Below are 15,996 nucleotides of genomic sequence, written 5' to 3' on the forward strand. Positions count from 1 at the left end.
AATCCAATCCGTGCCAAATTTTCCTTTCTTTTAAGAGCATTGTAGTAACCCCATTTTTTTCTTCTTCCTCCTCCCACCACCCCCGACAAATAACGCAACAATCCACCAGTTACATATTTACATGTACCCACCACTAGCAGCCGGTATTATTTATTATTACAGTACACACACGTCGTCGTCACCTGAAAATGAAATAATTGAGGGCATTACATTACATTACTTACTTGCGGGGGTTACCTTACCTTACCTTACCGTCTATTTGGTCGTGGATACACATTTTGAAGCACGGCAGCAGACTTTTCCACGGCCCATTGTCCCATTGTTGTAATAACTTTCGGATGAGTGGTATGCTATGCTATTTCGATATTTACGACTGGCAACCAACCAACGGCAAGTAGCTCATCGGCAGAGAAAAGTCCTACTTTTTCCACGTTACATCAGCAGCATCGCTTCGATTTTAGTGGGCACGCTGAAACGAACGATGAGAAGCTAAGCCAAGCCAGCAGTGTGGCATCACTTTGCTCTGCATCTTGCCCCACAGTGTGTCTCAACCTCTCTCGCAGGAAAGATCGCTACCAAACCCACGCCGCATCGTGTACCACTTTACAGTACCATCATCCTCTTCTTCAGTGTGCAGTTATTCGTTATTTGACAGTGGTTTCCAAAAAATTGTTGGAAGTTTCTTTACTTGAATATTTTTCTTAATGTGCGTGGAAACGTGGGAGCAAAAACTGGGTGAAAATTTCCACATGCCAGAATTCTTGGTGGATTGAGAGAAATCTACATATTTGGACAGAAATACATCTACCTACACATACACCAGCTGAAATATGCATACGGGAGGATTACTCTTACTCCAGCCGCGTGCCGGTAAGCCAAAGATTTGACTTATTTCCTGTAGAAAGTAAGAAAGTAACCTGATACCCGAATTCGGGCAGTGTTTGCGTGGGTAGAGATGATGAAGATGGATGTTTACCCGTGGACGGATAAAGCGAGTCCCGTTTTTTGTGTGGAGGATTTCCATTTCGCGTAATTCTCCGGAGAAAAGTTTTCCGATTTTGTGTGGCTTTGTAGTGAAATTAAAAAGTTTCCAATGCAGGGCATTTTACCCGAATTACTTTTTGCGAGGGCTTCTTTTTTCCTTGCTCCGTATAGAATTTGGTTCAGTGGGTATGTGGAAGAGTGCTACTTAACTCAATTACCGTCCTCATAATGGTAGCAGCATCTGCATAGTAAAAGTTTTAATGATGCGAAGGTGTGAATCCTGCACCAAAATGAGAATCAGGGCAGTAGTGGATATTTTGGTCGGTAAATAATTCGTTTAGGAGCGAATTTACTGGGCATAATTGGGCAAAATTAGGCATACATACATGAATCTCACCTAGTTTCTGGTAAAGTGAGACGGGTGAAAATCGGGGTATTTTGTATCACACAAAGTTTCAGTGAGGATGAGAATCAGGGTATTTTTGGTCGGTTACTAACTAATTTGCTCAGAGTTAGGAACGATTATTAGGCCGTGCAAAATTATTTAGGCAGTTGTGCATATGTAAATACACACAGATGAGCATATTTAGCTTCATTTCACCTTGTCCTCTCCACCACCAGCAGCTCATTCCTATTTACTTCCTGAATCTGTTCCTCATGGCGAATATCACAATCAGCCTCCTCTCTTTGGTAACTCCTGTTACGAAATATTGATAAAGTTTATCTCAGATCAGCCACACAGCAGGGTCCAAACAATGCATGCAGGAGAATTCAGTGTGCAAAATATTATGTCAAAAATGCGAATGTCTGCTGCTGTCATTTGTGTGTGTATGCTTTGAGACCTTTTTTTTATTTCCATTTGTTTACAAGTTAGAGACGGTAAAAGAGAGGATTTTGTGAGAGCTTTTTAAAATCAGGGTCACTTCCTCTTCCTTCGCCTTCTGGTGGAGATCATTCAAGGATTTATTTGTGGTATTCGCATCGTAATGTGGACGCAAATAAGTTATGTATTTATTTGTGTGGTACTCTAATACTCAATAGATATGTACCCCGTCTCCTTAATTGAGCCATGCTTGGTTAGTTAGCTTGGTATTAATTATTGTTAGGTAATGTGCTCCTGCTTATCTATCTATACTTATTTATGATTAGTTTGTATGCATATCCAGATCTGTCCAGTTGTATGTATGTACATCAAGGAAGACACTGACAGAATCATGCTCACTTTACGTCTCGTGCAGCGTAAGGTTAAGTAATTCTTAATGGCTATTATTACTCTGTTTATGTACGTATGCAGGGCGGAGATGCATTTATTTTTAACTCGAATTCATTTCATGGTTCGAATAGAAGAGAAAAGTTTGGAAATATATTCCTGCATTTTTAAATTTCTAAAAATATTTAAGAATAGTTTCCTAATATTGGAAAAATGCAAACAACGCATTTTATCTGAGATCTTTGCGGATATATTGGCAGTCTAAAAATATATATATTCGATGATTTGATTATACAAAAAATTTTTGTGAGGAGAATTCAATTAAACAAAACTTTAGACTTTTGGAAATTATTAAAATACGTAAAAAAAGCGCCTAAAATATTTGAACTTATGCAGTTTTTCCCTTATATGCAAATCAAATTTGTCATAAATACATAACAAATATATGTGTAATCAGTTAATCAGCACAAGAAATTAAAAAAAATTCCTGCTAAATTACTTATCAAACTTTAAAAAATTTTGAATTCAACTAAACACAAAAGGGAAGAACGAAATTGCAAAATGTGTACCAAACTCAGGAATAAATTGGTAAAGAAAGCATAATTTTTAAGTCATTCTTTTTCCATGCCCTACAAACTTATTATGTTTCTGATGAGCCGAATTATTCGCGTGAATCGAATTGTTACCGAGTACAAGAAAGAAAGAAAAGAACACTCGATTTAAAAAAAAGTGGGTACGTGTTACTCTAAAAAAGTTTGAATGAGCTAGAGAATACCATCTCATTAAAGAGAAGAAGCCCATAAACTGCAGCAACGTATGCACACCGTGAAGGCGCTAGTTAGCTGGTGGTGGCTTTGGCAATGGCATTGTTGCAGAAATTGGAACACAAGGATGATAAAGACGCGAAGGGAAATAAAGCCTTGTTATGAATGAAAGTGGGATTTGAACGAGAAGACGAGACCTACATAACTGTGAATTGTTGGCGAGGATGATGATGAGCACCGCATTTTTTACTGCCTGCAGCACACTCGTGTAATACTTTTGCAGATTATAATGTGCACTGTGTAACCCACAGACGGCCAAGCCAGCCATCAGCTTTAAGTACACGGCGAAAAATAAATCTAGTCCATCCAAATACATTGTTAATCCTTCCTACTTTATGCATTTAGACGGGGTAGTATTTGCGCCATGGTTGAGGGCTACAACATGGGCGCAAGTTAGTAGAGAAATGTAAACGATGTACCTTAAGGCTCTCTTGTTCCTGTAAAATTACGATGATTTTTGACAAATTAGGACCAGATTTTAGTTAAAAATAGGTACGAATATGTAAATCTAGTCCAACTAGATATGTAAATCCCCCTTAGTTTGCACACAGCTCCACTAACTTGCGCCATAACTAAGTGCTACAACATGGGCGCAAATTAGTGAATTTTCAGCCTACCAACTTTAAAAACTTCCTGTCCGCATAACAGGAGGGCGGGGGGCGAGGGTGGAGACCGTAGATAAAACTTTGTTTCACGCTGCGTCACCTTTTATGTCACGTTTCGGTTTCTGGCATAGATTTGTAATTGTGTAAAGTGAAGAGTAAAACGGTAACGGTGAGTGATGGGCGCCTGATTATGTACATCCATCCCTCCACCACTGAAAAGATGCACAGGTAGGAAGACGAGATTATGAAAAGTATTCCGCGACCTCCTTTATTTATCCTCATCGACACGGCGTCTGAATAATATTCTCCGTCCGTCCGCATATACTCACCAACCTAAACCTTCGTCAGTCAGTTAAATTTGCACCCCTGATTTTCCACTCGGAAATTACTCTGCAAAGATCCGCCAATCAGTGACGCATCGTCATTAAGGTGACGACGACGACGATAATAATGATGCAAGCCGCTGCCCACTATGAATTTCGTTTGTCAACTGCTACTTAGGCGTTGTTTTGTTTTTGTCGTGGTTGGTGTGCATATGCATGCAAAGTGGGACAATAGTCCACGAGGAGGGAGGATGAGATGCAGTTTTCAAAGCCCTCATTTTTTAACCACTCGTCATCATCATCCACTGTCCCGAAGCGGAATAATTTCACCAACACCACCACCATTTTGCATTCAATGCCTATAACTGTACATTGGCATAATAATAAGTAATAATCTGGTCATAATTATGGCATCATTTCGCCTCCTGGAAATTAATTGTCGTGACGTGAATTGTCCGCATTTGATAATGTCACCCCTGCGTATTTTTCACCTGTCGAATTACGTACGTCCCACTTCCTGCTCGTAAAAAATGCACACTTGTTTGTTTCCTTTTTTTATGGGGCTTTGTTTTTTTCTGTTATTTCTATCCAGACCTCGATCTCTCTCTCTCGGATTTAGTGGTACATTTAGTGACAAAGGAGAATTAATAATGGTGTCAGTGGTGTGGTGGTGGAGCTAACGGATTTTTAGCGATCGTACATAATTTACATAGTTCTCTGTCATGGCTTTATTTGGAAATGTAGGTCAAAATACTTGGTAATAAGTATGTTATTATCTAATGTGAGTAACTACACATGTATTGTACGTATGCTCCAGGTAAATGGATGTGGAAATCAGACTCGTATAAGCACGCACATTATTTTATCCTGATTGAATTGAGCACGGGATAAAATGGGATATTGTGTTGAGCACGGCGTGAAATTATTGAGGGTCATTGGAGCTGAGTGAGTGAGTAAGGATACGATTTTGTAACAAATCTCAAGGTTTCCTTCCACGTTGCGAATTCCATCCATCCATATTACTAAACATACGTAATATTGCCAATAATAAGTGAGTGAGATGAAATCAACCTGCACTAGATTTGCATAAGGGCCAAAGTCAATGTCAAGTACGTTGTACGTACGAAGAAGACATCTCCATCCACATGCATAATTTATTCCCACTCTCATTTTTGCCCTGTCTACTTGAGAAGAATTAAGGAACTTGACTTGCGGAAGAGAACGGTCTGCAAACGATAAGGTCGTGGCCAAGGACTTGGACAATAAATAATAATTATGCAGCATTAGCCACCACCATCACCACGCTTAACGTGTCTATGTCTATGTAATGTAATGTGACCGACCCCCGTGTAAATGTATTGGTCCATTTTTTATGCCTCCATTCCATCATCAATTGAGCTTCATTTCATCACTGGGCTTTTTATTATTCGAATTTATAATAATTTGCACAGCATAATATTCTCTCTGTATTTACAGTGCGAGGCTCAATGTCACCCCAATAATAATACACAAGTAAATACGTACGTATCTGTACGTTACTTCGTTTCCTACTAATTTGGCCATAATTCTTATGCTGATGAATGAATTATGCTATGCGAGCGAGTGAGTGCGGTTATGTGTCTCATGACATAACACTCCATCCCATGTAGGAATACGTTAATGTGTGTAATGCATTGATTGATCCTCTACATACTGACTCATCCAAGCATTACGTAAAAAAGATAGCGTTGGTTGTTGAGATCGTCACATTTCCGGAGTCGTCAGAGAGGAGAGAAGCACTCTGTTCAAGGCGAAAGTAAGGGCGAGAGGAGGAGAGTATCGATTTTGTAAGAAGAAAAATGGTCCTTGACTCGCATAATGCAGAGACTACTGGCCCGGATCCGGAAGTTACGATACGATACGTTCAGCCTGGAGAGAGAGATAGCGAGGAGATAACGAGATAAATGACATTGATTTGACACTTTTTTTGCATCCAGCCACAGATGATGTAATAATGCTGCAATCCATACGTATCCGTACCTACTCATGTACTATGTATGTACCAGTCCAATGACTACATAATATTTCGCGAATAATATTTGCAAGACGTGAGTAGGGTTGCGCTATTTAGTAGCATGTTTCGCATGCTTTTGCCAGTGATGCTGGTGGTTTATTTTTTGCGACTTGTGATTGTCTGCAATGTAACTTTCCATCCATCCATGCATGCATCCCACCCAGGTTTAGGATTTAATGGGAGGACGAGGAGGAGGAGGAGACAGAGGAGTCGTTCGTGGGTGAGATGCTGCTGGGGACCATTTTTTGTTTGCACCTGCTTCTCCTCTGCTCTGGAGTAGTTGAACTTGTGCAGATTTTCTGCTCTGGAGTTCGGTGCACTTTTTCGCAAAAACGTGCCATGGGATGGGATACATATTTTTGCATTATAAGTTTCATTGGGGGCCGGCTCTCTCTCGGGCTGGACAAGCCTTACTTAATACATATCATCCGCATTGTACTCCTGCTGCTCCTCTGCCTGCCTGCCTGCTTACGTAACATTTGAAGGTGACCTACGCTGGCTGGGGGTATTCGGCCGCTCTATGTTCCTTCCTACGTACGACGCTTGGAAAAGGTGACCACTCACCACTCACGACTTGTTACACGCTCTCTCTTTCTCTCCGGCACCCGGGTTTTGCTGCCAGGGCGCACGCGTGCCTACTTTCTCCACGCCACTTTCTCCACGAGTAGGCTGCCCAGCGTGGCTAAAAGGCATGAATGGTTCAGCTCGTGTGAGCTATCTTAAGACCCACTCTGTCCGAAATATTCCCTGCTCGGGACAAATTCGCAACTCTGCTGTTTTTATAAACACGACACGAGTGTGCAAAAAACGGAGAAAGCAGGCTTCCTTTCCCCGAATCGATTACAATAATGGCATTATTTCGCATAAAGAGAGAGACCCTCACTCACTCACGCTGTGTGACATTGCCGTGTTGTTGTCACTCTTCTCACCGGGTAGACTTTTGCGGTGGTGGTGGTGGTGGTGACCTTAAAATCCGTCAAAACCACGCGGATGCCCCTAATCTAATCTGATGTATGCATGCAGAGTTATCTCATAAACGATGCGGTTCCCATTTTAACCAAGGATGAGGTTTAATGCTGCTGATAACAACAATAATAACAGAGTCTGGCTGGTCATCATCTATGTGTTTTGCACGGTGTCGTAATACTCTCAGCCTCCTTTTTTCTCGGAGTTGTTGGCACACAGGATTGCGTAACTTGGTGCTAGCACAAGTTTACCTTTGGTACAAACAGACCACCACCACCAGCACCAGCGGCAGCAGTACCAGTACCGCAGTGGTCGTGTCTGCTTTATGGGATCAGCATGACGAGTTGTTAGTAGTCCACTCATTCTCGTGTCATCAACAAGCAGGCTCAAAAAACAGAGCGTGTGTTTAACTAATACGGACATATTTTTAGGCAGTCATCGTCACCACTTTATCCTCCTCGTCATCTTCTTCTGTGTTTAGTGTGCAAGTTTTGTTATTGAGTTTCTCGGAAAAATAATGGATTTCTCATCATCACATTCTTCATTTGGGGAAAAGTTGTTATTGTGAAGAATTTTTGGAAACTTTACAAACGAAGGTAAAAAAAGAAAAAAGTTTGGGAATCATTATAAAACGTAACGAGCTGCATTGCATCCTTTCTGCCGTATGAACTCTGCGAAAAAAGAGAGAGCGAGAAATTGCATAGGGACAAATCCGGGCTTATCACACCTCGCGAAATAAATACTCCGGCTTTCTCGGGATAAAATCCTTTCCTGGAAATGGTACAGGGAAAAGTAGGAATGAAAAGGAAATTATAAATACTTCTTTTTTCGCAAACTAAATCCTTTCTACGTTTTGCATAGTATTATTTTTTTGCGTATGTAAACAACTTTTCGCATACATGCATCTCTTTACAAGGATTTGGTTAGTTTTTTAAGGAAATTGAACCTTTTTGCACCCACCCCCTCCTTTTTTCTGCACTGGTCATCGATCGGAGGAGGATGTGAGAGATACGTTGTGTGCAAATTATGATGATGATCATCATCACCACCGCCACCGCCACCACCGCCACTACATTTGCAAAATTACACATAGTGCATATATCTGTGTGAAAACAAGAGGCTGCACTAACTATTACATATTCGAATACACGGTGTACGTAAACTCATATTTTACTGCGTTTCATCCCAACTGCGAAGAAAGAGAGAGAGAGAGATACAAGTTGAGAGAGGTGTTGTTGCATGCATATTTATTAGCACAGAGAGAGATTCATACATACACAGTTTCAGATCTGCAAACTTGTTCGAGATTAAGTATGTGGCGGTGGTGGTCTTGTTTTTAAGCAGAAGGAAAAATAATTCAGGTTTTTGTTGTTGATAACAAGAATTTTTATGAAATGTTTGATTTTTTAAGGGGTTTAATCACTCCGGTGCATCTGGAGTTGTAAGATGGACAGGGCATGAAAATTCAGCAGGGAAAGTTGGGGCAGGAAAATTATTTCATGGGGAGTTATGGAGGGTCAAATTTGGCAAATCGGGCGAATAAATGCTATGAAAAGCTGCAGGGCACACAAATTCATGACATTTTGGGCATTTCGGGCATGATATAAATTTCCCTGGGCTAATAATTGGTGTTATTGAGGTATAAATTGATATAAAATCCGGCCAAATACGGCAAATCGGGCGAATAAATGGAATCGGAATAAGCATAAAAGCTACAGGACGCACAAATTGATGACATTTTTAGGCATTTCGGGCTGACATAAATTTCCCAGGGTAAAAATCGGCCTAATGTTAGCCAAAAATATAGTAAATCATCCCTACCACCCATGCCCCCGACATGCCCCACCTACAACTCTGCTCGTCTATAAAAAAAATACGTAAATAAGTATACGATTCCGATTCCAGTTTGTGATTGCGTAATGTAATGATGGGGAAAAAATTTACTGGAAAATAATACATAATAATAATAATATGTGTGTGACGATAAGGGGAAAAAATGGTGAATAACGACATACACACCACACCACCACCAGACCAGCCACCACAGAGCTCTTACGTAACCCATGTATCTATCAAGTACAGAGAAAAACAAGAAATTATCCATATCCTGGACGTGTATTATTCACGAGCAGTCATTGTGTGTGCACGTCTGCCTGGCGTGCATGACATAATATGTATCCCCCATCACTTACTTATTATCATTCATCATCATCACCACAAATTCCACGAAATGGGAGCGATATATTATTCGATTATAAATCCTGCTGCAGTTTTAATGCTTAAAAAAGCGAGTTTATTTATTTATTAACACGAAATCTTGTTGTTGAGGAGGAGCAGCCTCGTTTCGTTTTGATTTCCATGCATTTTCCATCCACTTCGTCGAAGTCGAAGGACACATTTCGTAAACAAGACTAACCAAACCACGAATGAGAGATGAGCTGGAAGAAGGAATTAGTAGTGACGGCAAGCTTGTTTTTAACAACTTTTCCCCATAATTTGGTTAACCTGCTGAAACAACCGACGTGACGACAACTTACATACAGACACGCTAACGGTGCAAGTAGAATTTACATCCAACGGTTTCCATCAGATCAGGTTTCGAACCATGGTCGTTGTCTGTTCGTCGGGAGTAGATTTATTCCCGAGGAGATTAGATTATTTATTCGGGATGATGAAACTTTTATGAGGTTGGAGGGAGCAGGGCTTCCTCTAATTCCTTGTTTTCGTCTCAATTCGCTTTCTCCTCTAAAATAATTGACTTCAAGGTTACACGCGAAACGCCACGTGCCCGTCAGTCGGACGGAGATGGAAAGGTTGCTGCTTCGGGTCGGACAAACGAGCGGAGATAGATTTTCCTTCCCGTGTCCTGATATGGCTTTCACCATGAACTTTCTCCGACCTCCTCTCTCTCGCGTACCTACTTTGACATGTGTGTGGCCTGCTGGCTGTTCCGTTTTGACAGAAATTTCTCCACCAGAAATTTCTCTGTCCGGAAGAAGGAGACGTTGTTTTTTAATCTCTTTTCCTCCTTCGTTCCCTTTCCGTATCGATCATTTTCTTCTTTCGTCGTCGTCGAGAGAGATGTGATTTCGTTCCAGATAGGAAACCAAACCAAAGCAAACCACGGGCTAGAAAATGACGGCGTAGAAAGAAAGTTCTCAATTTTCCGTGTTGTACTTTCTCGTTTCTCCTCGGCTGCACATTTTCCCCGAATTGTACATCCACGTACCCAATTCAATTTACTTACTCTCGGATCGAATCACTAATAGCTTCCTGGCCTTGTTTACGACGACCTGTTTTTTCACATTATTAAGTATGAGGGAAATTGAGATTTGATGGTGTTTATTTACTTACTTAATAAATTACGCAGTTCATTTATTGGGAGGAGGAACGAATGATAACCTTTTGGCTCGAATGAGGGCACATTAACTTACTTAATGATTTGTATGGGGGAGAAAAAATGAAACCACTGAAATATCTCAACCACGACCACCACTTGTCAGCATTAAATCCTTGTTGTGACATTATTTTTAAGCTTGATAAACAACAAATTGAGACGCGTCTGTGGGTCAAACAACTCGAGTTTTTTTTGCTTTGAAGGGATTTATGCATGAATTTGTCGGGTTGTTTGAAGGGTTAATTGTTCCGGGTAAAACGGATTGATGAGCGGACTGGGAATTCGGTTCGTTTAGAGTTTGTGTTCATTCTCTCCTTTGTCAAGGAGTAGACATAAATTGATCAAAGGATTTAATTTCCATTTGTAGTACGATTTCCTTTCATCATTTTACACTAAATGTCAACTGTTCTCTCGTACCCGGTGACTCCATTGATGAATAACACCGAAATTTACCTAATTTCTCTCTCTCTCTCTGCGTCTCAGTTTGGACAAATTTTGCACTTTCTCCATAAATTTACTCTTCTTCGGATGCAAATATCTCTGCCAAACCCTGAGCATTGGGGGATCATGCCTTTTTGCAAATTTCATATTAATTAAAGTTGCTATCGATTGAAATTAGTTATAGTTTGTCAAAATCTGAGAGCATACGCTGGGAGACCTCCGTCGTTAAATTGTACCCAAAATGTCACCAATTCTTCCCTCATAATCCCACAACTCACCTAATTTTTTTTCTCTCTCTCTTATCTCTCTAGATAACCACCTCCGCCGCCAAGTCATGCTAGTTCACGGTCAAGACTCCCTCGACCTCAAAGGCCCCCCACACTCCTCCTCCCTCGTCATGAACCACCCCAACGCCTCCCTCGTCTCACAACTATTCCCCTCCCAGTCACACCCACCCCCACCCCACACACCCGGCTTCCCCCTCCCCCCACAGGTCGCCTACGACCTCAGCAACGGTCCCTGCACCCCCGGCGGAGGGAACTCAGCCTCCTCCGCCTCCTCAGCCGCCGCCATGAAGCGCAAGGACCTCTTCACCCAGCGCAAACAGCGCGAATTCATCCCCGACAACAAGAAGGACGATTCCTACTGGGACCGCCGTCGTCGCAATAACGAGGCCGCAAAGAGGTCCCGAGAAAAGCGCCGCTTCAACGACATGGTCCTCGAACAACGCGTGCTCGAATTGACGAAGGAGAACCACGTGCTCAAAGCACAACTGCACGCGATCAAGGACAAGTTCGTAAGTGCCTTTAAACACTAGATTTATTCATTTCGTTCAATCAATTACTAGTAAAAATAAATAAACCACCTACTTTTATTAATTCCAATAGGGCATCAGCGGGGACAATCTCATCATTCTGGAACAAGTCTTGGCCACCCTGCCGAGCAATGAGCAGCTCCTCTCCTTCTCCAAGAGGACCAAGGTCTACCCACCGAATTATCACGGCAAGCGGGACGGTGGAGGGGGTCACCATCATCACGGCGGCTCACCGTCCTCGTCCCGATCAAACTCGTCGAGGTCGAGGGAGCGGATGAGTTCGGGGGAAATGAGCCCGGGAGACGATTACGATCGGAGGATGGATGACCGTTCTCGCAGCCGAAGCCCGTTCCAACACCCGCGCGACGTGTCGATGGAGCGGGGCCGGAGGGAGAGGAGCAACTCGATGGTGAACCATCACCACCATCCCATCCTCGATATTGACAACAAGTCTCAGTACATCAGCCCTGGGGGGAATAATAACGGATATAATGGGGGAGGAGGAGGAGGCGGAGGGGGGAGTGGGGGACAGGGTCAGCTTTCTTCGTCAGGCAGCCATCGGAGCTCACTTTCACCGTCGGAGAACATTCTAAATCTCAGTATCTCGTCGAGCCATGAGGAAAATATGGATCAGGAGGAGGATCATTCGGATGTCGAGATCGACTCACCACCCACAATTGCGAACGGTACGAATTTTTACCTCAAATTTGGGCAAAATTTCGCAAATTTTCCGAATCAATTAATTATCTCCCTTAAATTTTCTTAATTGTTGCACCCACAATTGTCCATAATCTCGTTATAAATTTATTTTCCAAACGACACGCAACCAGTTTTCAACACGTTTTGCAAATTTCGCTACAAAAATTTCCAAATTATCTATGAAATTATCTCCCCTTAAACTAAACTAATTTAAAATTTCTTCCCAATATTTCCAGTAATGAGCAAAGTCTCCGCCGCCGTCGCTGCGAATAATAACAACAACTCCTCGACCAACTCCGGCCTCCCACACAAACTCCGCCACAAGATTAACCTTGGCGAAAAAGAGCAGCAAATCATAATCCCCCCGTACGGCTACGTCGTCGGGGTGCATCCCCTCAAACCACAGGAATTGCAAGTGTCCCCCTGCACCGCGTGGGATCACGACGACTCGACAAATTCTGGTTCTGGATCATCCGACGAGCGCGACTCAGGGATTTCAATCAACGGCGAAATCACGGATAAATTCGGTCGCCAACACTTAGCCCCGATCAAGAAGGAGCGCCCGAGCGCGCCCTCGTCGCAAGGCGGAGCCGGCGAACCGCTCGGCGATTCGCAAGGGGGTACCGGACCCCAGCGAAAACGCGTGAAAAAGCGCTTCGTCGAAGATTCCGTCCTTGAGACGGAGAATGTTCAACTGAAATCGGAACTGGCCCGTTTGGCGACTGAGGTTGCCTGTCTGAAAAGCTTTCTCGTCAAGAAAACACCGACCGGGACGAGTTCCGGGGATGCCACGCATGACGAAAATTCGTGCGATTCGTCATAAATAAATAAATTCATGTACAATTTTTTGTACCGTTTTTTCCTCCACTTTTTTTGGACCCCTCAAAATAAAATTCCATCTCATATTTACATAAGTAGAAAATCCTTATTATTTATCATTTTTCATGTAACAATTAAAATTAATGGAGCTTTAAACGTAGACACCACGCACGTCACGTGGGAGGAAAAATTACCTGTGTAAAAATTACCTCTTAAAATTGTATGTACATAGCTAAAAAAAGTGTCAGCTTTTTTCATCTAAGAGAAACTACATGAATTACCTGTAAACTTGTACCTCTGAATTCTGCCCGGTATTTTTTGGGGGTGAAAAAAAAATGTGTAAAATTTCACAAAATCTGCTGGGCTGAATTTAAAAATTTATTTATTACGTAAAAAAAATCGTGTCGTTTTCGCAACTTGTATTCATAATTAAATAATTAATTAATTCCACTCTGTGTACCTGTCGAGAAGAAAAATATTATTATGTAAATTATTATATGAACTGATATGTAGTAAAAGAAACAAGTGATCATCTCAAGAAATAGTGCTAATTTGTAGGAAAATGGCTGCATGATAAGCTAAATAAATCTTATCTTATCTCTAAAATTATGATAAATATTTAGAAAGGAACCCAAAATTTTGGGAAATGTCGTCGTAATCCGACAGAGAGGAAAGCCCGGAAGCCAGCAAATCGTAGTTTATAGCAGAAATTCATCACTATTTAATAAATTAGGGTATTTATGACTAGAAAAATCGTGTACCTCAAGAAAACTGTAGGAAATTCTAATGCGTGCTATTATCTATTTGATTGTGATTGACCGTGGTCACGTGAGAATCATTATTTGTACCAAAAAAATCAATCAGTGTGATATTTGTGATGAGATGGCGAGGAAAAAATGAGCCCGATAAATGAAAATGTTGCACGCAATTTTATTAATTTCTGAAAAACAATCAATCTTTTTAGTGCTAAATAAATATTCGCAAAAAAATTGCGAATTTTGAAAGAATTTAAGTGAGAACGAGGGGTTCGCTATAAATACATAAGTAATAATTAGAAAATATCAACATTACAACATTCTCAATAGTTTAGAATTTATGAAAAAATTCTTGATTTTTTCTCTCCGTCAAATTATTCACGACTAATTAATTAAGTCGTCACTTACTGTTCTACTATCTTAAACTTGACCTTCTTGACCTCTAATTAAACTGTGAAATCATTCCTCTTATTTAATTTTTTGTATTCAGCTACCCTTCAAAATTCCAAATACGAGTACATACTTCTTAACAGGGTCATTATTCATTATTCCACAATTCCTTAGTTTTTCGCTCTACATAAATATTCGCACTTCCCATTTTTGCACATTTTTATTTACTTACTTACTTGATTTGTATGTAATACGGATATATTTTTATATTATGAAAACCACCACCACCAACCAATTAATTAATTGCGACGGCTGTATTTTAAAATAATAATGTAATAATTTTATGAAAAATATTTATAAAATTGTTGGCAGCAGGAAAAGATTGTTATTTTGTTTCTAGAAATATTTTACTTTACTTTTTTTGTATTACCATTTCATTTACGAAGTTAAAATATAGTAAATTTCAAAGAAATGGACTGATTGAGACAAAAATGTGTGTGCGGATATCAATTGAAAAATTCACTCTCAAATTTTAAACGTAAAAAAAAGTATTACTAAATAAATCTAAAACAGCAAATGAATTTATGAATTCCTGCTCAAGATATTAAAATTCCAGCAAAATTGTAAAAAAAATCATTACTTGTTTTCGGACCAAGTGAAAATCGAACTGACCGTAAAAAAATCAATCAATCAATCAAAATTTCGAGTTTGTTTTTTAAATTGGATCAAATTTTAAAGAAAAATCTTTAAGTATTACGCAAAAATTAAGAGAAAGTTTAGATCTGTAGGTTTAAATAAAGTCGTGTACAATTTGCATACACATATTTACCTGGTAGCCAAGTAAGTAGCTCATCGTTGTACCCCTGTCCAAATTAAGTTAGTGGACAAAATTTAATTAATTACCTTACATTTACATAAATAAATAAATACATAAGTAAATACGTCATTATTATTATTATTGAAATATGATGAATTTTTGCATGTAACTTATCTCTGTACCATATTTATTTTAACTGTTATACAAATAAGAATAATTATGTCATGTTGATTAATTAGTGAGGATGATGATGAAGTGTTATTTATTTTGAAATAAATTATAAAGCAATTGTTCAACGGTACAAAATCGGTGCTTATTTGTGTTTTATTTTGTGCTATAATTAGGAGACACAAATTTGCATATTTAAAAGCGTTGCATGCTGCTGATTAAACATTTCATTTTTGATTACAATTTTTGCATACAAATTTAAAATTGAGAGTCTGATAATAAAGCAATAAAGCAATATTTATAAGAGAGCGATGAGTAGAGTGCATGAAATTATGACCTTGTTCCATTTCACCACCTTGTCAGCACCTTTAGACGCGAGTACCGAATCAACGCTTGGGGTGCAGGTCAGGAACTAGTGTCAAATTGACACTGTCAATCGATCACAAATTTAGTTGATATGAAATTTGCAAAAGACACGATCTGCCAATGAGCACGTTTGGCAGAGATTTTGCATCCGAAGAGGAGAAATCGTGCAGTAAATTTCATACTAATTAAATTTGTTATCGATTGGTACTAGTTTGGTCAAAATCGGATAAGCAAACCACTATTTGTAGTTAATGTAAAAAAATATGAAAATGATATGAATTTTTAACAGAATTTTTCTATTTTATTAATTATGAGCCGCAGTAATCAACTCTTCAAAAAGATCCAATTTACATATGCAATGGCTT

At 40.1% G+C, this 15,996-nt stretch overlaps 1 protein-coding gene across 2 annotated transcripts; it reads left to right on the plus strand.

The window, feature by feature from the left end:
- The first annotated feature begins 475 nt into the window (after positions 1–475).
- On the plus strand, positions 476–15,398 carry LOC110862345 (nuclear factor interleukin-3-regulated protein). 2 transcript variants are annotated; one of them, XM_022111537.2, is made up of 4 exons: positions 476–870; positions 11,115–11,599; positions 11,691–12,303; positions 12,553–15,398. In XM_022111537.2, the coding sequence occupies exons 1-4, from the start codon at positions 831–833 to the stop codon at positions 13,137–13,139; spliced, it is 1,725 nt and encodes a 574-aa protein (XP_021967229.1). In that variant the 5' UTR covers positions 476–830; the 3' UTR covers positions 13,140–15,398. The 2 variants fall into 2 exon arrangements, with proteins under 2 accessions (XP_021967229.1, XP_021967230.1); XM_022111538.2 differs by lacking the exon at positions 476–870 and adding an exon at positions 7,258–7,561.
- Positions 15,399–15,996: the final 598 nt, after the last annotated feature.

Source organism: Folsomia candida, unplaced genomic scaffold (genome assembly GCF_002217175.1).
Source record: "Folsomia candida strain VU population unplaced genomic scaffold, ASM221717v1 Fcan01_Sc054, whole genome shotgun sequence".
Classification (NCBI taxonomy): domain Eukaryota; kingdom Metazoa; phylum Arthropoda; class Collembola; order Entomobryomorpha; family Isotomidae; genus Folsomia; species Folsomia candida.

What these genes read in the sequence shown, in the direction of transcription:
- LOC110862345 (XM_022111537.2), top strand. Translation starts at nt 831, where the DNA reads ATGCATACGGGAGGATTACTCTTACTCCAGCCGCGTGCCG. An exon ending in CTTACTCCAGCCGCGTGCCG is followed by an intron (nt 871 to 11,114) that starts GTAAGCCAAAGA and finishes TTATCTCTCTAG; the next exon opens with ATAACCACCTCCGCCGCCAA. An exon ending in ACCACCCACAATTGCGAACG is followed by an intron (nt 12,304 to 12,552) that starts GTACGAATTTTT and finishes CAATATTTCCAG; the next exon opens with TAATGAGCAAAGTCTCCGCC.